Raw genomic sequence first — 25,517 nt, forward strand, 5'->3', positions numbered from 1 at the left:
TGACTCAATATGTAAATAGTGCCACATTTTAAAAACTTCTAATGAATCATCTTGTGGTGCAGTTCTTCTTGTTGTCTCCATGCTTGCTAAGAAAATGGGATGTGAAGTTCCGCCTTATGCAAGACACCTATGTTTTTTTGTTTCACCCATACATGTTTCAGCACTTTTGTGCTATCGTCAGTGGGTTCTATTTCTATTTTTAGCTTACATGATGTTATTGTCCACTTATTTTGGTAGCTGTTCTGCTGCACAATATACAACTTGTTATAGTTTTGGAGTTGTGTTACGTTTACCTGTGTTGTTGGCGAAGTAAATAGGCTTACTTCTTTGTGTTCGCGTGGCAATGCAGTTTTTCCGATTACTCAAAACATAGCGGAGTTTTCGCTGTCGTTACGTTTACTTCGCCAACAACACAGGAAAACGTACCACAACTCTAAAAGTATAACAAGTTGTATATTGTGTAGCAGAACAGCTACCAAAATAAGTGGACAATAACATCATGTAAGCTAGAAATAAAAATAGAACCCACTGACGATAGTACAAAAGTGGTGAAACATGTATGGGTGAAACAAAATAAAAAAGGTGTCTTGCATAAGGCGGAACTTCTCATCCCCAAATTCTAATGAAGTTCAGAGGTAATGTGACGGCTAATAGTATGTATGTCATTAGCCAAAAATAAATTAATAATAATAAATAACATAAATCTAATGTCGCATTCCACCCGTGGAGAAAATTCCTTAACTTGATATTTTTAAAGCTTTGAAGTCGAAATAATATCGACTCAAGCAATAATGTAACAAGCGCTCATTTCAAGAATAGCGCTTTCAAGTGCCTGCGAGTGGAAGTTGTCTTAAATAGTAGTTTCAAGAAATAAAATTTGAGTAACTGGTTACAATTCTTCAGTCCTAAGCTCATTTTTGAACAACGTGCAGAATAGTGAAATTTTTAATATTTTTTTACCCGTGAGAAAACAGAAACAAACGAAGTTGCAACATTCAGAGACCTTAATACTTTGTGTGGGTGACTGGTGCTAGTGGATTGCGTGTAAATCGAAATTAAGCGAATGAATATATTAATTGGGCGAATAATAAGCACAGATTTTTTCAGAGTCAATTATTCAGCGTTTAAAATAGAGTACTGTCTTCTAAACATCGGTAATGTAATAAAGGAAATGCTGTTATTCTCATTCTAAACAACCGATTTAAGTGCCTGAAGTACGTGAAGCCGAAAAGAAACCGTACAAAAACTGTTTGTTTTCAGAGGATGAATGTACACATCTCTGAGCGCGCAGAAATTTGAGAATGTCGTCCACGAACAGATACGGGCCATTGATTGGTGCCTTAGATGAAGGAACGAGTAGCACCCGTTTTATGGTAGGCATTGTGAATGCATCGTAACGTGAGATAACCAACTTCTCAATTTTTAAATATACTGTTAATTTTGTACATCATGGCCACTGTTACAACCTTCTTCTTATGGACAACTTCACAATTGTATGCACTTTCGCATTGTTGCCCCATGATAGTGATAAGACTTTTTTACAGTTCCAAAAACGCAATCAACGAACCGGGATGAGAAAGGTGTAGCGAAATTCTATCTATCCTTCTGAATCTGTTTAGTGTACTCATCCCTTGGTCTCCCTCTACAATTTTTACCCTCCACGCTGCCCTCCAATACTAAATTGGTGATCCCCTGATGCCTCAGAATGTCTCTACCAACTGATCCCTTCTTCTAGTCAAGTTGTGCCACAAATTTCTCCTCCTATTCTATTCAATACCTCCTCATTAGTTCTGTGATCTACCCATATAATCTTTAGCATTCTTCTGTAGCACCAGATTTCGAAAGCTTCTATTCTCTTCTTGTCTTCTTAAAGTCTTAGGGTATTTCACCTGTTCCACACATGTTGTTTGTCATGGCTGGCTCACCTGTGGCTTTCAGTAGTACTAACGGAATGTTTTATACTCCTGGGGCCTTGTATTGACTTAGGTCTTTTGGAACTGTGTCAGTTTCTTCATGCAGTATCATATCTTCTATCTTATCTTAAACTAAGCCCTCTTCCATTTTTATAATATTGCCCTCAAGCGCATCACCCTAATATAGGCCCACTGTGTACTACTTCCACCTTTTGGTGTCCCATCTGAGCACTTGATATTCATACAGGTATTTCTTTTTCTCCAAAGGTCTCTTTAATTTTCCTGTAGGTGGCATGTGTCTGACCCCTAGTGATATATGATTCTGCATGCTTACATTTGTCCTCTAGCCATTCCTGCATAGCCATTTTGCACTTCCTGTTGCTCTCATTTTTGAGACGTTTGTATTCCCTTTTGCCTGCCTCATTTATTGCGATTTTATATTTTCTCCTTTTAACAATTACATTCAGTATCTCTTGTGTGACTGAAGGGTTTCTACTAGCCCTCATCATTTTACCTACTTGATCTTCTGCTGCCTTCACTATTTCTGAAACTGTCTACAACCTCTGGTTCTTTCAGTTTACCCAGGTCCCATCTCCATAAATTCACACATTTTTAGAGTTTCTTCAGCTTTAATTTGCAGTTCATAACAAATAGGCCTACATTATGGTCAGAGTCCACATCTACCCCTGGAAATGCCTTACAATTTAAAACCTGGTTGCAAAATCTCTGTCTTACTAATATATAGTTAGTCTAAAACCTTCCTGTGTCTCCAGGTCTCTTCCACGTACACAACCTTCTTTCATGATTTGTAAACCATGTGTTTGCTATAATTAAATAATGCCATGTGCAAAATTCTACCATGTGACTTCCTCTTTCATTCCTCCCCCCCCCCCCCCCCCCCCCCAGTCTATATTGACCTACTACTTTTCCCTCTCTTCCTTTTCCTATCGAATTCCAGTCCCCCATGACTATTAAATTTTCATCTCCCTTAACTATCAGAGTAATTTGTTTTACCAATATTATGAAAAGGAAACGTGCTTCTCACCACATAGCAGAGATGCTGAGTCACAGATAGGCACAACAAAAAGAAGGCCTTACTGGCCGAAAGTTTTATTTGTGAGAGTCTTCTTGTTGTGCCTATCTGTGACTCAGCATCTCTTCTATATGGTGAGTAGCAACTGTCCTTTTCATAATAATGTTATATTCCATCCAGGATTTTCCATTGATTGATTTAATTTCTTTTATCTCATCACATTTTGTCAATCTCCTCATCTGCAGAGGTATTTGGCATATAAACTTTTACTGTTGTGGTAGGTCTGGGCTTCATGTCTATCTTGGGCACAATAATGCATTCACTGCGCTGTTCATAGTAGCTTACCAGTGTTCCTATTTTGTTATTCTTTATTAAACCTACTTCTGCATTGCTCCTATTTGATTTCGATTTTAATGGGTTAAAATTAAATCTGGAAAAGACTCAGTTAATGCAGTTTAAAACAAAAAAAAGCAAAACTAAATGATATTCAAATCAGGCACAGAAACCAGGATTTGCAGGAAGCTAGCTGTGTGAAATTCATAGGAAAGCAACTAGATAAAAATCTGTAATGGGGATCACATATAGCCTACATTATCTTGCAAATAAATGAAATAGCCTAGCATTTGCAATGAGGATATTGTACAATGCTACCAGTATGGGCATAAGAAAAGTAGATTATCGCAGCTACTTTCATCAATAATAAGGTATGGAATTGTATTTTGTTGTAACTCAAACCATATGTGTCGATTACTAAAACTTCAGAAATCCATCGTTAGAAATATGCACAATGTAGGGGCAAGAAAATCTAAATATACTAAGTGTTCCCTCACTATACATGTATGAGCTGATTTTTGTTGTACACAGTAATCCTGATTTATTTGTGACAAATCTTTTTCAACATGATTACAACACCAGAAATCAAAATAATTTTACGCTGCCCACCCACCGTTTAAAACTTATGCTCAAAATTCTCATTAGATGCATATGAAAATTTATAAGAAATTGAAAGGAAGAGAACTGCTCAGCACAAATTTAGAAACACTGAAAAAATCCTTATATGAGAAACAAGTGCAGAAATGTTACTATTCAGTAGAAGAATTCATAAAAGACAACCAGAAAATTTGAGCAAGAGAGAGCAAGTACTTAGGACTGTTACTTGTGAAGAAAAATTATTAATTGCTTAATGAAGTAATGATTTAGTACCGTATATTATATTACTGGTATTCTAAAAAAAATTGTGAACCATTTTTTGTGTTTTGACGAGTCTTCTGTACATTAAGTCAATGGTTTGAAAGTATATGTTACGAGACAATTAGCTTCTATTCTATAACCCTGTATTCACGTGACCAGAAGTCCTGTTCCTCCTGCCACTGATCCTCACTAATTTCCACTATATTTAACTTTAACCTATGCATATCCCTTTTTAATTTTTCAAACCTACCTGCCCAATTAAGAGATCTGGCATTCCATGCTGCTATTTGTAGAATGCCAGTTTTGTTTTTCATGATAATGACATCCTCCTGAGTAGTCCCTGCCTGGAGAGCTGAACGGGGGACTAGTTTACCTCCGGAATATGGAGGATGTCATTATCATTTAACCATACAGTAGAAATGCATGCCCTCGTGAAAAATGATGGCTGTAGTTTCCCCTTGCTTTCAGCCTTTCACAGTACCATCACAGTGAGGGTGTTTTGGTTGATGTTACAAGACCAGATCAGTGAATCATCCAGACTGTTGCCCCTGCAACTACTGAAAAGCCTACTGCCCCTCATCAGGAATTATACATTTGTCTGACCTCTCAACAGATACTCCTTCATTGTGATTGCACCAGAGGTATGGCTATCTATCTGTATCCCTGAGGCACACAAGTCTCCACACTGATGACAAGGTCCATCGTTTGTGGGGGTGGGAGTATTAGTTTATGTTTAGAAACATCTATTTGTCCAATCGAAATATTTTAGAAAACTTTAAATTTTGCTTGTGGGTAGAATTATCACACATTTTTTTCTTCAAAATTCCCACTTGTTGGAGCTAAATTCATTCATTAGTACAGTTCTCAATAAACATTACTGCCTAACACAGTAGCATGTACATGTAGTTACTGATATCTGGGAGGGAGAGGCAACAAGAGAATGGTATAATAATATAGCATTCGTGAGTCTGTCCTGTCACAAGCAAAGGGACCTGCATGTGGCACATGATGGAGATTATTGCCCAAACAAATGGCATGCTGAATGCAGTCTAAATGATAAATAATAAACTAATCCTGTGGTTGCACCTGCCATACATTCCCCATCAGCAAAGAGTTCTTATATTGGGATTTCAGTACTGCTAGCCAGAAAATGTAAATCCTAAAACGAAAAAAAAAGCTGAAACTCCTGTCTGAGTTGTAGTTAGTGGAGAAGGCCAGGAATAATCTCGTCAATTATTCTCCAATAAATATGACAAAGACCAACCAATCTTATATATTTGTACCTTGCTGTCACAAGCAAGGGGACTTGCATGTGGCACATGATGGAGATTATTGCCCAAACAAATGGCATGCTGAATGCAGTCTAAATGATAAATAATAAACTAATCCTGTGGTTGCACCTGCCACACATTCCCCATCAGCAAAGAGTTCTTATATTGGGATTTCAGTACTGGTAGCCAGAAAATATAAATCCTAAAAAAAAAAAAAAAAAAAAAAAAAACTGAAACTCCTGTCTGAGTTGTGGTTAGTGGAGAAGGCCAGGAATAATCTCGTCAATTATTCTCCAATAAATATGACAAAGACTAACCAATTTTATATACTTGTACAGAAAATCACAAAATTTTGTGATTTTCTTTATTTATAAAATTTATCAACATTTTCCTCACTAACATAGAGGTGCTTTTTTTTGTGTGTGTGTAAATGCGGTATTTACATGTATGACGAAGACTAACCAATTTTATGTGTTTGTACAGAAAAACCTAAAAAATTTTGTGATTTTCTTTATTTCTAAAATTGTTCAACATTTTCTTCATTAACTAAAGAGCATTATTGGAAAATGAGGTATTCACATTAAATGTAAGCCATCCCCTGGTAGGATCAAAAGTCATAGCCTTTTGTATGTTTTCATTGCATTGCTGATTACAATTACACAACATTGTTAATATGTTTGCATCCATGTGACCATTAACTTCATTGTACTAACACGTACAGACACACAAAAACGCACTTGATGATTTTTTACCTTTCCCCCAATTTTGGTTTGCCACTGGCAACATACGGATTGTTTCTCACACATCTTCCCCATCACTCATGGGTCATGCTGCTACAAATTAAGATGTTGCATTAGAAGTAAGCTTATAGAATCTGAACATTTGTGTAGCATTCCGCATGTTAATATTACTTGTGTATCAGAGTACTGGTTAACCCAAAATCAAGTAAATTTATTTGTTCCCCAAGGCTATACTGTTGCAGGCATAATGTGTACAAAACAAAGAAAGAATGGTTGGGCAGGAATTTTTGTCAAAAAAAAGGAGTAAAATTTACCAGAATTGATTTATGCACATTTTTCTCAGAACTGTGTAAAACTAAATTCTGAAAATTACAAAAAGGTACGGCCAGACTTTCAGGAAACATTCCTCACACACAAAGAAAGAAAATATGTTATGTGGACATGTGTCCGGAAACGCGTACTTTCCATGTTAGAGCTCATTTTATTACTTCTCTTCAAATCACATTAATCAGGGAATGGAAACACACAGCAACAGAACGTACCAGCGTGACTTCAAACACTTTGTTACAGGAAATGTTAGAAATGTCCTCCGTTTACATGCATCCATCCTCCGTCACATGGAATCCCTGATGCGCTGATGCAGCCCTGGAGAATGGTGTATTGTATCACAGCCATCCACAATACGAGCACAAAGAGTCTCTACATTTGGTACCGGGGTTGCGTAGACAAGAGCTTTCAAATGCCCACATAAATGAAAGTCAAGAGGGTTGAGGTCAGGAGAGTGTGGAGGCCATGGAATTGGTCGGCCTCTACCAATCGATCGGTCACCGAATCTGCTGTTGAGAAGCGTACGAACACTTCAACTGAAATGTGCAGGACCTCCATCGTGCATGAAACACATGTTGTGTCGTACTTGTAAAGACACATGTTGTAGCAGCACAGGTAGAGTATGCCGTATGAAATCATAATAACGTGCTCCATTGAGCATAGGTGGAAGAACCTGGGGCCCAGTCAAGACATCACCAACAATGCCTGCCCAAACGTTCACAGAAAATCTGTGTTGATGACGTGATTGCACAAATGTGTGCGGATTCTTGTCAGCCCACACACGTTGATTGTGAAAATTTACAATTTGATCACGTTGGAATGAAGCCTCATCCGTAAAGAGAACATTTGCACTGAAATGAGGATTGACACATTGTTGGGTGAAGCATTCACAGAAGTGTACCTGTGGAGGCTAATCAGCTGCTGATAGTGCCTGCACACGCTGTACATGGTACGGAAACAACTGGTTCTCCCGTAGCACTCTCCATGCAGTGACATAGTCAACGTTACCTTGTACAGCAGCAACTTCTCTGACGCTGACATTAGGATTATCGTCAACTGCACGAAGAATTGCCTCGTCCATTGCAGGTGTCCTTGTTGTTCTAGGTCTTCCCAATTCGTGAGTCATAGGCTGGAATGTTCCGTGCTCCCTAAGACGCCGATCAGTTGCTTCGAACATCTTCCTGTCGGGACACCTTCATTCTGGAAATCGGTCTCGATACAAACGTACCGCGCCACAGCTATTGCCCAGTGCTAATCCATACATCAAATGGGCGTCTGCCAACTCGGCATTTGTAAACATTGCACTGACTGCAAAACCACGTTAGTGATGAACACTAACCTGTAGATGCTATGTACTGATGTGCTTGATGTTAGTACTGTAGAGCAATGAGTCGCATGTCAAGCATGTCAACACAAGCACCGAAGTCAACATTACCTTCCTTCAATTGGGCCAACTGGCGGGTGAATCGAGGAAGTACAGAACATACTGACGAAACTAAAATGAGCTCTAACATGGAAATTAAGCGTTTCCGGACATGTGTCCACATAACATCTTTTCTTTATTTGTGTGTGAGGAATGTTTTCTGAAAGTTTGGCCGTACCTTTTTGTAACACCCTGTATACTTGTAGTTAGTATGTATAGGTCTTCAGATGGAGATGTAAATTTGTTTATTGAAAAATGTGAGTAATAGTTAAAAAATCTTGAAGAATAAATCAAGAATTGTTATATGTGAGTTATTTTAACTTAGAAGTGGCAAACACAGATGGAAAAGTCACAAGAACATTTTTGAATATGCTAAGATCATTGGACCTGTATTGTACAAATAACTGTGCTACACTTAATGCCTGCCAGGACAATATTGTACTGAATTTCCATAGGGAGGACTTTACAGTCAGACTTGCTGGAGAAGGTCTGGCAAATCCAGAGCCTTTACTCCTCACATCGTATAAGAGGTAAAAAATTAAAATTAAAGAACCTAAAGTGGTTCTGGTGAGAGGGCTGCCTGTAGGGGAAAAATGGTGCTGAAATGCCCTTTGATAACTTTTGAGGAAATATACAGATTCATGGCATTCTTGTTCTCCAGTAATTAGGTCATCAAGTGCACTGAAAAGTAAAAGGCTGAACTGGTTTTCTGAAGAACTTCTGGAAATCAGAGAAAATGTACTCATACTGTATCAGATACACAAACATGCCAGTACTCAAAGGGCAAAACAGAAAGAGATCATTTATAGGTCCTATCTTAAATGCAAAAAATTCTGCAAAACTAAGCTCCTCCTCGCAAAATAATCAGCAGTGGAAAACTATATAGAAAGGACCACCAATAAATACAAGGCAGCATTGCAAATAAGAAAACAAGGGGACACATCCAAATGCACACAAGCTGCTCCACTAGATTCAAGGGATTAAGCCACTACTTCTTAAACCTGTTAAAGAAATAGGAAATATTGTTAAAGCAACTAGTTCATCAACAATGGACCTGACTGGAGCCCCACTGCCAGATGGCCAGGTTTTTCAATGCAATACTGTCACATCTGCTGATATTATGAAAGCTGTTTCCAAATTTTAAAAGTATGGACTACTATTGGTTGTCCAATTAAAAAAGATAATGCACTCTATCTCTACACCATTAGCTTTTATTTTTAATAAATGTGTAGAATTTGGATTTCTGGAATTACTGAATGTATCAAACATTAGCCCAGTGTTTAAAAAAGAGGGTAGACGACTTCCCCAAACCTAGTCTCAATTTAGCCAATATCTTCAAAGTTATTTGAGGCACTGCTACCCACACAAAAAAGCTACTTTGAAAAACACAATCTCATATGTACCAATCAGTTTGGTCTTCTCAAGGGGAGAAATACAACAGCTGTTTTGAAAATTGTGGACCAAACTATAACAGCCCTTGAAGACAAAAGCAGGGTATCACTGCTATTTGAGACCTAAGCAAAAGATTTGATTGCATTCCTGTTCAAAAACTGATAAGGAAGCTAGAGTTTTATGGGCTGCATGGGAGCACATTAGTTGTGTAGCTTTCTTACTCAAGCAACAGAATAAAGTTTATCTCAGTCAGTGATGTAAACTCCTCCACAGTGGAAATCAGCACAGGTGTTCCACAAACATCTATTCTCAGACCATTCTTCATTGCAGCAATCAATGATTGCGTAATAACGTCATATGTTATGCTGATAATGCAACACTACATATCACGCACAAGAGAATCTCAGATCTGAATAGGATGACAAAAGAAACTCTTGATGATACAGCCATGTACTGGTTTGCAGCTAATTAAGTCCTGTGTAATCTTGATAAAACCCAACAACTTCTTATGGGAATGTCTAATGAAACAGAAAAGTCAGTAAAACTTTTAGGTATTTACATCCCAAGATGATGTAACTTACCAAACAAAAGCGTTGGTATGTCAATAGACACACAAACAAACACAAGCACACACACAAAATTCAAGCTTTCGCAACCAACAGTTGCTTCATCAGGAAACAGGGAAGGAGAGGGAAAGAAGAAGGGGTGTGGATTTTAAGGGAGAGGGTAAGGAGTCATTCCAATCCCGGGAGCGGAAAGACTTACCTTAGGGGGAAAAAAGGAGAGGTATACACTCGCACACACACACACACACACACACATATATCCATCCGCACATATACAGACACACACACAGAGATATATATAGGACACAGAGAGTGCTGTTGTCCACTTTTTTTCGAGGCTCAGAATACTCACAATTATAAATTTATACTTTTTTGTGTACTCTGTGTTGAAAATAGTACATCAGAACTTGCTGTTAGTGTGGAAACTCATGAACACAACACCAGAACAAAAGCTAATTTAGATATACCCAGGCTAGCAAGAATGGAAATTCTCACAAAATGAAGCTACTCAAAATTTTCAACCATGTTGGTCTATGGGTCTAAACATTTTTAGAATGAAACGATACAGCTTGGTATTAGATCACCCATCTTACTGTATTAAAAATTCTTTGAGATGCCTGAGAAGGATATTAGCATGTAACAAATTTTCCTATAGTCTACTGTATCATTATGTGCTGTGTTTATGTTCTGTATAATAATGCTTCAATGTTTTGTAAAATTATGTACTGTATACTCTATCAAATTATTATTACACAGTGTTTGTACCACACAACATCATAATGTAACTTACGGACACTAGAAATCTTCCTGTAGCATATTTTATTATTGTGGTGCTTAATATGTATACTGCAGTTAATTGACATTAGTTTATTTTATTATTATATATTCACATGTATTACTAAATCCTGTATTATGCAACAATGATGAAATCTGTTTCATTGTAAAATGATCAATAGTGAATAAAAATTCTTGATTATTGATGCCATGAGTTCAAAGACTCAGGATGCAGGTCCACATGTTGTTCTTGTCCAGCAACTTGGCATTCCCCTCAGCATACAGTGGCAACTCCTCACAGCCACACCACATGGAACATGAAAGCACTTACACATTTGTTAGTTCTGAATAGAGGCTCTAAACAGCCTTATAATCTCTTACACTCAAATGTCATGATGCTCCACTCTTTCTCTTTGTTTATTTCTGGTTAGGGGCCACAGCCTCTTATTCATTATCTTGCCAATTAAAGGCTTATACTTGTCTCAGTCCCTGGACGTACACTGACATCTGGCTGTCAGCTATTACTGCACCAAGAGTCTACTGTACACTTGCATAGCCATGCCATCCATCTGCTGGTGATATATTTCTTATACAAAGTAGCACCAACACTATTTTGACAATATACTGAACTGTTTACAAGTATTACATTGTCCACACACATCATAAATGATGAACACAATTGTCAAAATCTTACTTGGGAGTTTTTGTAGTAAATGTCTGTCCTTTGATTAAAGTGAACGCAAATTTCTATTTGGATTTTAAGCTTATGTTGATGGAACATCAGTCACTGTTCCTACAATGTGTAGATGCTTTTTTTTTATTACATACTTTTCTTCAAATATTAAGGCTGTGGGTTAATAAAGTGTACTTAGTGCTGTTATCTACTAGTATGTCTTAGTGATCATTGTACATTGTATAGCAGTACTGTTTATCAGGTGGCTTATTTATTGCTTTTAGTGGTACAATACACACTACTTCTTTATCATTCTTTGCAGACCTATATTTTTTATGACAAATGCTTTTTTCATCCAAGGATCCATTCATTCATCATTTTCCTTCCATCCCTTTCAAGGAGAATAATAACTTTTCAATCCTTGGAAATAGTTATTCAGATAATTTACAGAAAGATAGCTAATATGGGGTGTTCTTAAATTTCTTTTGAACTATTGGGATTCCCATTTATGGCATCATGTTACATGGGAACATGTTGAATATTTTTGTACCAGTGTGTGTGACTCCATTCTGAACCCATTGCAAGAGGAAAAGTCTACATGAAAATTATTTTGTATATGTCACAACTTAACTGAAATTAATTTTTACCAGCAACAACAACCACTAAGGAGTAATTGTATTGGGAACTGAGTGTCAAAATTCTAAGATACTGAAAAAGGCTCTGATTGCTCACTTCTGCTTGATAAATACTTTATTTACTTTGAATGAATTGCCCCAGAAGATAACTCTTTGACACAAAATGGGTGAGAAATATGCTGAATAAACCACCACTCTTATTTTTAGGTCAACACAATGAGATCTGCTTCTGAGGAGGGCAAAATATCATGATCAAATGAACCATAGGCTATTGCTTTTACATCTAAATTACTGCAAGTTGTGGATTTAAAAACAAATTGGCAGTGCCTTTTGTCCATCTCCTTCAGGCCTCACAAATAATTTTACTGTAACAGACAAGTTAAAGCTGAACAACAACAACTCTTACGTGACCTGGATCGCTTCTGTGACAGAAAAGCAACAGTTTGCTCCACAGACAATGATTCTCTTATCTTATTACTATTCTCTTATCTTATTAAAACTGTCTCCATCTGCTTTATAAACCTCAGGATACTCCCTGTCGCTGTCCTATTAACTCTTAGTACAACAAGCTTGCATGTTTCTGATCCTTTTTTGTGCAATGACATTCAGAGAGATGTTGAAACACAATATTCATCATCCTGAGAGCCCTGGAACTTCACTTTTTATATACATAGCTACACAGGAGCGATGTATCAGTATCACCCACATTTGAACGACCCCCTCTACGAGTGACTTTCTAAGCTCTGCATTAATATAATTAATTTTATCATTTTCATCTTTCGGGCTACACCAAGTACTTTATATTCAGAAAATCTGATCATACGTCTTGGTTGTTTGTTATATTCAGAAATATTTTCATGTTGCCTTTAATGGGACAATTTGAATTTATTTTCTTGTGTAGCAATGTGAACATATTGTCTACTGACCGTGACACACACTTTTGACAGCTCACATTCATTACTCAGTTATTGATAGTGGCTGACAGAGCATTACATACACTGTAAACTGCCTTAACAATTTCCATTATGCTATTTAGTCAGTTACCTATATAACACCATCAACATGACCTCGCAGTTTGGTCTCTTCCCACAACCAACTCAACCAACACCATCAATAATATTAACCTTTAGTTTTCATCCATTGTTTGTTGTTAAACTTCTGGTTAGTAATTTATTTTCCATATTTTCTCCTGGTTATCTTCCATTTGTTGCAAAGGGCCCTTCTTTTAATTGATATTTCAGCTGAAATTCGTTTCCTTATTGGCCATCAATATTTGTGCCCATATTCTTTTTATCCGTCATCTCCCCTCTAGTTGGAGATTTTTAAAAGTCCTATTTGAGAACCAAGTGAACAACATTACCTTGGTATAAGAACATGTCAAAGCTAAACTTCTCATTGTACCTAAGCCAAGTGCAGGACACTTGTGATAGCTGTGCACAGTTGAAGATGACATCAGGCACATTCCTGGGAATGCTTCTGACACTAATGTGAAGACTGTTAGTCTTTGACCAGCATGACAAACTCTGAATAAAGCATTCTGTTGAATGTATAAATGCAATGCTTCAGAAGTCATTCAAAGGACTGTGGCAAACAGAAGTAGGTATGACTGACTCTTTGCCTCTTGCATGTTTGCACCACACATGGTATGGTCTGCATCTGAATGTTTGTGGTAAGTGGCTACTTGCATGATTGCTTTCTGCAAACATACTGTGTAACTAGAACACTGTCTGCCTAGTACCTGTGATTTCTAGTATTCTCGCTATGCCTTATTTAGGGTAAATATATCCGAGAGACAGACCTCTTGAATAGGAACAGCTACTACCATCATTTGAGAAACAAAAATGACATCTTGGACAGTAAAAATGGTACCATTCTTCATGCATTATGACATCTAAAAGTTAAAAGCCTGTTGAGAAAAATGAGCTTCTCATGCACTACTTGACAAAAAAGTGAAGAATCCAAAAGGAGAAGAGGAAATGAAATGAAGCTCCATGGGTTAAGAGGGTATGTGAGTTACTCTTGTAGTTACAAAATCTAGTCAAATTGACAAAGAACTGAGCAGTATTAGCCCACTTACCAGTATGACAGCATACCCCCTCTAACCTGGATGCGGCTAAATAGGTTGTCATAAAGGTATTGTACCATCTCCTGAAGCAAACTAGTCCAGAACTGTTGCAAATGGTCTTCAATATCTGGTATTCTGGCACTGCAGTGTAAGTGATGCGAGTTAGTCCCACGCATGTTCTATGGGGGACGTATCTGGGGACCTTGTGGGCAATGGGAGTACAACAGCATGCAGCCAGTTCATAGACATACACCATGAGTGGATGAGTGTTGTCCTGTTGAAAAATGACACCACAGTACTGTCACCTGGGGTGACACGTGATGATGCAGTATGTCTGTGATATATCATTGTGCCGTCAGAATTCCGTCAGTCACTACCAGACTTGACCAGAGGTATTCCTGATGGGAACCCACACTGTGACACCAGTAGTAGTACTGCTGTGCCTCTCCGAAACATTGGAAAAATTGGACCTCGTTCCACGAGATTGTCATACTTGCCAACAATAGTCTTCTGTGGTAGTGCAAAACCATAGTTCTTCAGTGAACACAATGTAACACCACTCATCGGCAGTTCAAGCACCACTACAAACACAACCATGTGTGTTATGGTGTTGATGGCAGATTATGCATTGGTTAGTTGTTCCTTAGTCTGGTTGCTGTGAGTCTCCAAACAATAGTGTGGGATTACTCCGAATGTTGCGTCAAGTCCATTACTTGTTCTCAGATGGCAGGTGCAGATGTGAAGGGGTTACAATGTGCTTGGTGTACAGTATGATGATCCTTCCTTGTGGTGGTCAAGTGTGGGCTTTAGAAAAGCTGTTCTTGACCACAGTTTGTCAATTTCCTGTCATTTTGAAAGGACAGCTTGTTGGTTGTCATGCCCATGTAGAATGCAGTACAGTGCTTGCGGCATAGTGTGTAGGTCACATGACTGATTTCACAGATAGCCCTGCCTTTGACAGGATAGTTGATCTATGGGGAAAGTCTTGCACCTAGATCTACTACAGGGATATGAGCTATGAGGCAAAATCTTAGAAGCAGGGGTTGTGTGGGGATGGATAAGGATACTGTTTAGGTGATGAATGTGTTTTAAATGTGTAGGTTATGAATCTAGCGTTCCTGTACAACAGCTCAGGGAACATTTTGGTAGAAGCCAGGAAAAAATATGACTAACATCAAGGATCAAAATACTTTTCACATTAAGAAGGAAGAGCTTTATTTAATTCAGAGAACTGGCTCTAATCGAGACTTAAAATGCACTGTTGTCAGATTGCAAAATCCTACATGCCATCAAGAAGTACCATGAAAAAAATCATAGAGCAAAGCAAGGACAATTTGGAGTATTATAAGGCATGAAAGAATAAACTTAGAGAGGACTCCCTGAGGACAGTAACAATGAGACAGATGATAATAAATTCAAATCATTGATCACTAAATTCAATATTTTCTTCCTAATGGTAGCTGAGAGCACAGGGGGAAAATGGATCATTAAAGGTTGATTATATTTACTTAGAATGGCATTACGTACTTCACTACTAGACATGAGTTTTGTTAAATGAGCTATAAAAAAAAATCACTAAAAGCAGTAATTTTTCTGATTATGATGCTGTTCGAACCGAAAAACTAAAATCTTGTGCTAATTTGGTAGCTTCACCCTTGAGTTACATTTGTAACCATTTGAGGTGTATTTGCTAAAAAAAACTGATGTATGCAAAAGGAACACACATTTATAAATCAACAAATTATGTGACAGGAAGAAGATTAAATTCAGGGAGAAGATAAATTAAATATTGTGTCACTAAAGTTAGGTGCTTGGGCCACTTCTATTCTTGGTATACATAAATAATTTAGTTGATTTTTTGGAGGACTGCTTAAAACTGTGATGTTTGATGATGACAGAAGTACAAGTATTTTAACAAACGTCCTCAATGGATTCATTTCAGACAGCCAGGAAAATAATGGAATGGGCATAGAACTAATTCAGTTAACAATTTACCATCTCATTGAAGTTTAAAAAACTCATATAGGCTTAACGCAGTTCTGCAAAAAATTAAAATAATTACAGGTATCAGGAACAGAGATCAATGAGCATGTACTGTATAGTGCTCTGTTTGTGAAGTTCATTGGCATCCAAGTGGATAATAAACTGAGTTGACGCCAGAATCTGAGTAAGTTAACCAAAAAACTCAGTCCTTCCTGCTTTGCCCTTGGAATGTCTCGCATTGTGTAGGCCTGTAAACAAACAGTTTAAACTCAGTGCTGCCATCTTCTGTGGCAATGCAGCTGAGGTGAGAAAAGTTTCTATTCTACAGAAGTTTTGCAATAATTAACAGTTTTATAAAGTTGATGAACAAACAATTTGTAGAGGCCTCTTTAGAGATCTAGGTATTCTTACACTTACTCTAATGGCATTTTTGATTTTTTATTATAAAAGAGAGAGGGGAGGGCATGTTAACGGAGATTAAGTCTTAAAGTTTGTCAGGATGGCAGGATATGTTGGAAGGAAACTTCCCATACCCAGAGTTCTGAAAAACTAATATCTTATGGGAAAAACAAACAACCCATGTGGTGTAGCAAGCATTCAAGACATTTGAGGCATGCTGAAGAGAAGGCCTGTTCAGGAGGTGACTAGGTGAACAAGAACATCCACACTTTCTTTTCAGCTGTGAAGTGAGCATGTGTGGTAAAATAGGGTACACAGACATCTTTATGTAGGGCAGGGCAAATGCAAACAATATGCTGTATTCAGGTTATGTTTGGTGTTGCTCTGGTCACAAGCATATATGCTTATTGTGAAGAGTGTAAAGTAGAGAGCATCTCTTTTTAAATTGATGAAAACTGGCATCATGGTTGGGTTAGGAATTTGAAAGCAAAAATCAGGAACATTGAAATTGATGAAAACTGACATCAGGGTTGGGTTAGGAACTTGAAAGCAAAAATCAGGAACATCAGTATCAATTTAAAATAAGCCAGTGGAGGATGCCTGTATGTTTATGGTTTATGATGGTGTCTTGTGATGCCTAGTGTGCTTCTAAGCTTTGAACACAATGAAAAAGTTCAGTTTACAATGACATTACAATACGTCCATGCAAAAGAAGGCGAAGAGCAAGAAATGGAGTTATAAAAATTGGAGAAAGCACTACTAATCAATGTGACTGAAGTAAGTTTTAATCGTATGGGATCAAAGAAATAAATGACTGAATAAGTTTTGTTTTCACAATGTACAATCAATAAATGCAGCTGCAATTTGAGAAGCTACCATATTACTCCACAGATAGCCAAAACGTTCTGCAGTTTTACTGAAACAGAATTTATGAAGAAGAGTTTCAGGCTGTTGGTCTCTTTTGTTCAACTGTTCATTGCAGAATTCAAGAAATAGCTAATAATTTATTGGATAAGGAAATGATTCTTGCAAAACACTATATTGCATTTTCTTTGGCACTGGATCAGTGCACAGACGTTTCTGATACTTCTTAGTTGGTGGTTTACATTTGTTCAGTAGACAATAGCCTCTCTGTCATAGACATATTACTGGACTTGGTCCTGATACAAGACAAACAGGAGTAAATATTCTTGTATGTGTGCAAGAGAGTGTTGATATTATGGGTCTTGACAGGGAGAGTCTTGTTTCTGCAGCTGCAGATGGCCAGAGACACTGGCCAAGTGGTGCAAGTTGCACTTGTGTGAATGGGCGTGTGTGTTTTCTACTTCAGAAGAGCGTCTTTTGGCTGAAAGCTAAAATGTGTAGCAGTCTTTTCATTGTGCCTTTCTGTGACTCAATGTTTCCTCTATAAGTTGAGTAGAAATCTATCCTTTTTATAACATCACTATGCAGTTTGACTTGTTGCAAAAAAATTCTCTTGTGTTGGTACTTTGTCCAGATTTCTTTTTACACTCCTTTCCTCTCACTACTCCTCACCTCACCATTAGTTACCGTGAGTTGGCCATTTGCTTACTGCTGTGGTGTGTGTGCAAGCCAGTGCACATGAGCAGATTGGTGAACAGGGCCAATGTAGAGCATTCTATGCAACTGGATACTGGATGTCCCGAGGCATACAGTTCTTCTATGCTCATTTGTGCAATTAGCCAATTTAATAATGGTTATACCTATATGAAACACTGAGCTATGGATAGAAAATGAATAATAAACAACGTGCATTTTTTCATGTGTTACTCTGTCTTGCATATCATTGGATTCACCAGTTGTTGGGCTGGAGTAGGTGGTAGTGGGTGGGTGCACAAGTTAGGTTTTACAGTGGTGGTGACTGCATGAGTAGGAACTTCGTGACACATTTGTGATGTGAGAGGCTTAATTGGAATGCACTGTCACTAAAGATGCTTCATAAAGTGTTTCAGTTTCAAGGTGCTGCCACCAGAAAATATGCTACAAAATATTGTAATGCTGTTGAAGTCCCATCGTCTCCATACTAACGAACATTGCACTTGGACATTGGGAGCTCCAGCACTACTGAAGACAACAGAGGCCTCAGAGGAGGAAGAAGCACTCAAAGGAGGAATCAAACTAATACAAGTGCGAGGGTGTTTTTTTTCCCCATCTTACGATAGGCTATAAATAAAAGACAAAAAAGACATGAAGAAGAGTTCATAGAAAACAATTAAGTGTACAAGTTTTGTACACTTATGGTTACTGTTCAACATAATCACTGAAAGATTGTGACATTTATCATACCTATGGACAAGCTTTGCAATACTCTCTTCAAACAATGTTGGTGCCAATGATTTCAAATGGGCATTGACGTTTTGAAGATCTTATTTGGTTTGAAAGTGCTGCCCTTCTAGCCACGTCTTCAGTTCAGGGAAAAGGTGAAAGTCACTATGTGCCAGATCAGGACTGCATGGTGGATGACCGAAAATGTCCCATTGAAATCGTTCAAGGAGCCATTGGGTTGTGCCAGCAGTGTGTGGACGAGCATTGTCTTGGATGAACACAGTGTTCAATAACAATAGAGTATATGACAGATCTTGAAATCTCTGGAATTTCCATAGACAAAGCAGTTATGGTGCACCTATGATTTTCTCGAACCATTATGTCAAGTTGTTCAACAAGGTCGGCTGTAGTGACAGACTTGCGTCCTTGGTGCCCTTCATCATGCACGTCGTTTTGGCCATGTTTAAACTTTCAGCCCATTCATACACAACACCATCAGTCATGAAGTTATCACCGTACGCTCGGTTCATTCTCCAATGAGTTTCTGCTGCACTATTCCCTTCTGCTTACAGAGACCAAATTACACTTCGTAATTCACACATGGTGGGAGCAACACTGATAGCAGCCATGTTTACATGGCTGCAGTGCAATGTAACTGATGCCGTGATGTTGGCAATGGCAGAGTGTGTAGTTTGAGTTTACGCTGTAGCCTACAGCGCATGTCCACTTTCTTCCACTCACATAGCTTTTATACTAAAAAATTGGAGGTTGAGAAAAAAAAAAACAGCCCTCGTATTTGGAACATTGTATGAAAAAAATTATGATCCAATGGGATAGAAATGATTCCTCATCATCTCAGCTCATTTTAGGGCAGCCATACTAAGGAGCTTTCTTGACATGTTGACATCAGGTCATCTGAGATTCAATAACATTCTTGATGCAAGGGTAATCCCAAAAGTAAGGTCTCCTATTTTTTTTATAAGTACATAGACCTGTTTATTTCTACAATGGTTTACATTAGTTTACAGCTTGAACATAAAGCTATTTTTCGACATAATCACCATTTCTGTCGATGCATTTTGTAGATGCTGTGGCATTTTTTGTATGCCCATGTAATACCAGCTTGCCACCATGCTGTTCACAAAGTTTCACCTCGTCGTCAGAGCTGAATCTCAGTGGTATGCTCAGGTTCCGTCACCCATGACAATTGTGTCCAGAAAGTTGTCCTGTTTGGCTGCAAGGAGGTGAAGAAATGTGCAGGAAGCATCAACTCGTCGCCACATGAGTTCCTCAGTCAGCATGCATGGCGCCCATCTTGCGCTTAGTGGTTCAATGTTTCCATTAAAATTCTGTGAGCGGTGATTCGGGAAACCTCAGGAACCAACGTGCAGAGACCATCCAGGGTGATCCGCTGATCTTCACACATGCTTTGCTCAACCTTCAAAACTGTCTCCTGAGAAAGTGATGGTCTCCTGTTTCTTTGTTTGTCATGAATTTCGGTCCAACCAGCTGCAAACTCTCTACACCACTTACGAACATTTTTGACATCCATGCATGACTCACCATACATTTCCATCAATTGGTGGTGGATTTCAATTGGTGTAGTGCCCTTTGTGTTCAAAAACTGAGTAACTGCACAAAATTCGCTCTTGGCGGTAACATCCAACAGGAGCTCCATTCTCAACAGCTGCCAAGCCAAGACCGAGCGCATCAGCAAGGCATGCGCATGTTTACACACAGCACGTGAAGCACTCTTCAAAAGAGTGTGACCAACTGCCACACAGAGTTCTGTACTTTAAAAAAATAGGAGACCTTACTTTTGTGATTACCCTCGTAGAAGCAGAAGCAACTACGATTGTCCAGATCTGTACCATTGTGTTAGACATTATGTGACCCACTTTGAGGAATGTGCCTCAGTGTGTGAGAAAACAGCAGAGGAAAGATTGGAGACTCTGTATTGGTTATGTTCTATGACAGTTCAAACCCATCATAACTGACTGGAGAATTGCAGTGAAGCTACCATCATTTCAAGGAAATGGTATGATATACCTGAATAGCTTGAATACCAAACAAACCCAAGTGTTGTACTGAATGGCTATAATTAAAGGGTAGCTACACACAGAGGTCCAGTGGGGACTGAAATCATCATATGACGGTGAAACTTGTTAGATGTTATAATGTGTTAATGTGAAACTGATTTACATTATAAGAAAATTAGTTCCGATTTTTGGCCACCAGGTGTAGATCTGGCATTATGATTGCTAGAAAGACATACATAAATATATATGAAGACAGTAACTCTTCTCGAAAGAACAGATACTGTAGATGACCGTCCAGATTTTCCCTGGAATAAATGATGACTAACTGAAACCCTCAGCTGCCGACAGGTGTTGTTGATACACCTCGATGTGGACAGCTGAAAATGTGTGTCCCGACTGGGACTCGAACCCGGGATCTCCTGCTTACATGGCAGACGCTCTATCCATCTGATCCACCAAGGACACAGATAAACAGTGCAACTGCAGGGACTTATCCCTTGCACGCTTCCCGTGAGACTCACATTCCCAACTGTCCACAATTCTACCTATGTAATTCTTTCGAGAACAGTTACTGTCTTCATATATATAGTTAAAGGCTACCCAGCCATTGACCTTCGTCTGTGCAAATGCGCACAGGTTGCCCAAACTCTTACGGGAATCGCCAAAGCGTGCGTGAGTAATGAGTGAATGGGCAAATGTCTGTAAGGTACATTACATAGGTAGAATTGTGGACAGTTGGGAGTGTGAGTCTCACGGGAAGCATGCAAGGGATAAGTCCCTGCAGTCGCACTGTTTATCTGTGTCTTTAGTGGCTCAGATGGATAGAGCGTCTGCCATGTAAGCAGGAGATCCCGGGTTTGAGTCCCGGTTGGGGCACACATTTTCAGCTGTCCACATCGAGGTGTATCAATAACACCTGTCGGCAGCTGAGGGTTTCAGTTAGTCATCATTTACATACATAAATGTTTCCATACCTAATGGATTAGAAACAGAATGTGAACAGAAAAGCTCAAGCATGTGAGAAAGGCGTAATGCTGATTTCGTTATTAACCATTGCTTACACAATTTGTTCAATATGACCCACAGACAGGTCAATGTGATGCTGTACAGAACTAGGTTTGCACCTGGTGGCCAAAATTGGAACTTTTTTTTCCAGCTTAAATCAGTTCTGCATTAATGCATTAGCATATTGACAATGTTTCGCTGCCATATGATAATTACAGCCCACCTTGGACCTCACTGAGTAGCAGCACTTTAATTGTAACCAACTGGTACCACCTTCTAATGTCACAGTATTTCCTTTTGCACTCGGCAATGCTAAATTTAGACTTAGGAGCATCACAGATAATATTTTTTTTAGAAATCCAGGAAAGTTCTGTGATATGTAAGAAGTCATATTCAAGATTCGAAAGTGAAGGGGGACAAGTGCACTCTGCGCTCTCATGCTCTCCCTTCCCCTAGCAGATGCCTATGATTGAGTTGCAGTAGTTACTCCTGCAGTACTCAGTAACCTTCCACTCAAGGCCATCTTTTCAAGACTGGTGTGTGTTGCTTCTGTATTTGCTAGGCTTGGGCTGTGATCTTACTCTGATCACTTCATGTGGCACAACTTTAAGCACATATTCAAAATCCACTATCTTAGTGGGTTAGTGTGAAAACACATTGTTATATTTATACAATAAATAACACTGTTCTTCCTTCTGAATGTCAGAATGATTACTCACAGGTTCCTTACTGTCTGATACCTCATGATCAACATTTCCAGTACAAGCAGTCCACTCATTCCCTCTTAATACATTTTAGAACCACATTCTTGTGTCATCTTCCTCATCAAATTCTAGGTAATATTTCTTACAGTTAATAATCCACTTTTATTTGTTACAAAATCAGTTCATAAAATTGCATCCTTAATCCACCCACAAACTACAAAACAGCTTACATTAAGCATACAGTTATTACAAAAATTCAAACAACATATAACTCTTCAGTGGGTTATTAAAACCTCCTATCTCTGTTTTTAATTTGATTCCTGTATAAGTAACTGTATAGTCTTTTTATAATTAGCAAATGTTTCTGCCACTGCCAATACTGAACTGCCAGAATCCTTAAGGGATTGAGTTGATGCTTACCCTAATTTCACATCAGTCACATGTTGCATATTCTTGATAAGTCCCTGTGTAATTTTGTTTCTTATAAAAAAAAAAAAAAAATCCTTTTCGGTCCCTCAACATTTATTATTTGGAACCAGTGCACAAATGCTATTTTTTGAGGTTTACCTATCTGCTGTGTGACACCCTAGAATTGATTAATAAAGCGTATTTCGAAAACCTCAAAACTCAAGAATGTCATGGTGTTCTGATTCACTCATTACTGTGCTTCACTGTCCAAGTGTCTTTTTCTTTATTGTAGTTTAGCCATACTCTTGAATTAAAAGAAAAGAAAACCTTCAACGAACATAGTTTATTTTAACTGAGAAGTAATCATAGTGATATCTGACAACAGAATAAAGTGAAAAAAAAAATATTTGCTGGAAAACTCATTCTTATATTTATACAATAAATTACACAATTCTTCCTTCAGAATGTTAGAATATTTTCTCACAGGTTCAATCTCTGTTCAGATTTGTTTCATATTGTCTGATACCTGATAATAGTGGTAACCTTTCCAGTATGAGCAATCTACTCATCCCCTCTTAATGTGTAAGCCACACATCCCAATAAAATAGGCTGAGAAACATCTTTCTTAGTATTTTCCATAACATTTGTTTTCTTATGTTACAGCTCTTGGATATTCTCTAATCTCTTTCCTCTTTCTTTAATTTTATCTTGAGGAATTCTCAGCTGCCCAGTTTTCTGCTGTTGCTTCACTGAACCGACCATGTGCATTTTAGAAGCTGTGTGTATTAACTGCTTTGTGTTGAATACATATCCAACACTCCCAGTGGCCTTGACCACACCACAAATGGTAGTAAGCACTATAAGAAAGGCTCCAGTCAGATTTTTTATTAGATTTGAGTAGTTGTCAAGAGAATTCTTTTTTTAGGCTGTCACTGACATGGAAGAGAACGTAAGGAAGCTTGATAGATGTCTACAAATTTTCGTATCCATTTTTGCTGCCAATGATCATCATACATAAATGATCAATGCAAGCCTGATCTCTATAAAATTCTTTGAGGATTTACTTTATTGAACTGATCTCTGCAAGATTGTGGAACTCAGGGGAATGGTGTCAGCCTCAAGATCACCAAAGCAATTTAAGGTAGTGAGGTGTCAATGCTGTACCTAACCGTCCCTTCATAAGGTCACCATTAATTGCCACTTCCAGATTTAATGAGACACTCTTCGTAAAGCAATACTCCGGAGACAACTTATCCAGAATTTTAGATACCACACATATTCTTCATAAATATAGGGAGCTCTTTATAGAGCACCAAGGTATCATTCTCTGATAAATCACATTGCCCCAGAGCTTTTTTAGTTCTGTACCCAATGACAACTATCTGAGGTCATAACAGATTTGTGTGTTGAACTCAGACTTGCTTTGAAGATAGTCTGCTTCTCCAACACTTTTGATTTGACAAGTTTTCTCATTAATTCTCTGACCATAGACTGGAGGGAAGTATAGAGGAAATGAGCTGAAATTTAGTTAGAAATGGTGCAACGTGAGCAGCAATAGTCCAAACATAGCAGTTGCTCTCACACTCACTCCCACTCACACACAGAGGTGCCTGTAATATTGGTGAAATCAGCTTGGCAGCAGGGAACTTTTTAAATATATTATACAAAGTTCTCAGAAACTGAACGCGGTTCCAACCAGCGCTGGTACTACCTGTCTTAAAGCCAGCATAGACTGTGTGTATGCACATATCCCAAAGAATAAAAGCACAGAATTCACTGGGTTATCCTAACATTAAGCTTGATTTTTCAGTTCTCTTAGATACACCGTATTAAAATTGGGGCCATCCATGGACATCTGAATGATTTTCCTTTCCAGATTTACTTTACTTGCCTCAAATCATTCAACTAAATCTTTTTGAGTAATTTTTCCCAAAAACACTAAAATGAGGTACCTGATTGAAACCTGGCCCAAAGCATTTTCCCAGAAATTTAAAAACAAATACATCTGCTGGTTTTGGCTAATTTATGCAAACTCTCATCAAACCCATACTACACTATGTCATTGTCTGTAGATGTTGAGTGAAAAACAGAGCCAAGAGTATCTGGTAAGAGATTAACAAGGCTGCTCTTGTCTTGAGAAGATTGGTGTCTGATAGCAGCAAACAGATCCAAACAGATCTCTGCCTTTGTCACAGCATCCTCTGTGTCGAATCTAGCGTCAGTAGACATCATCCAGAAGTTTGTGCAGTAGGTTCCTGATGCGAGTGCTTGACCTAGGACCTAGTTGCTGGGAGACATTACAACTATGTGATGCTCTGCCTGTCTGCATTTCATCAGGCTAAAAATGCACTGAGACTAAATAGAACTTTTCTTCACTGAAATTGGTAATTTTATTTTCAAGTGCATTTACCAAGTTGAGGGCATTGTCAAGATTTTCGTTTTCATTGTTGGAGTTGATGAACAGCTGAGTGCATCAAGGGCCGGGAGGTAGCATTCTGACACTGTAGGATTTGCGCTGTAGCTGCTTGGGAATATTAGTATGGATATAGGCATTACCACCTTCGTAGTAGCAGCAAGCCCATCTCAAAGTTTTCCACTTGCATGGCAACAAGGCCTGCTTGCCCATTTTGCTGAGGGGGAAGTTTGTTTTACAGACTGTGCACAGAACACAAAATTTGTCAGATGAGTGC

The 25,517-nt window shown here is 38.3% G+C and overlaps 1 protein-coding gene across 1 annotated transcript in view; it reads left to right on the plus strand.

Moving 5' to 3' along the window:
• The first annotated feature begins 1,301 nt into the window (after nt 1–1,301).
• Nucleotides 1,302–25,517, plus strand: part of LOC126335794 (glycerol kinase-like) — a 285,428-nt gene continuing 261,212 nt past the window's right edge. Inside the window, exon 1 of the mRNA XM_049999258.1 lies at nt 1,302–1,373. Within this exon, the coding sequence (XP_049855215.1) occupies nt 1,302–1,373 (72 nt within the window). The remainder of the gene's footprint in view (nt 1,374–25,517) is intronic.

Source organism: Schistocerca gregaria, chromosome 2, assembly GCF_023897955.1.
Source record: "Schistocerca gregaria isolate iqSchGreg1 chromosome 2, iqSchGreg1.2, whole genome shotgun sequence".
NCBI classification, from domain to species: domain Eukaryota; kingdom Metazoa; phylum Arthropoda; class Insecta; order Orthoptera; family Acrididae; genus Schistocerca; species Schistocerca gregaria.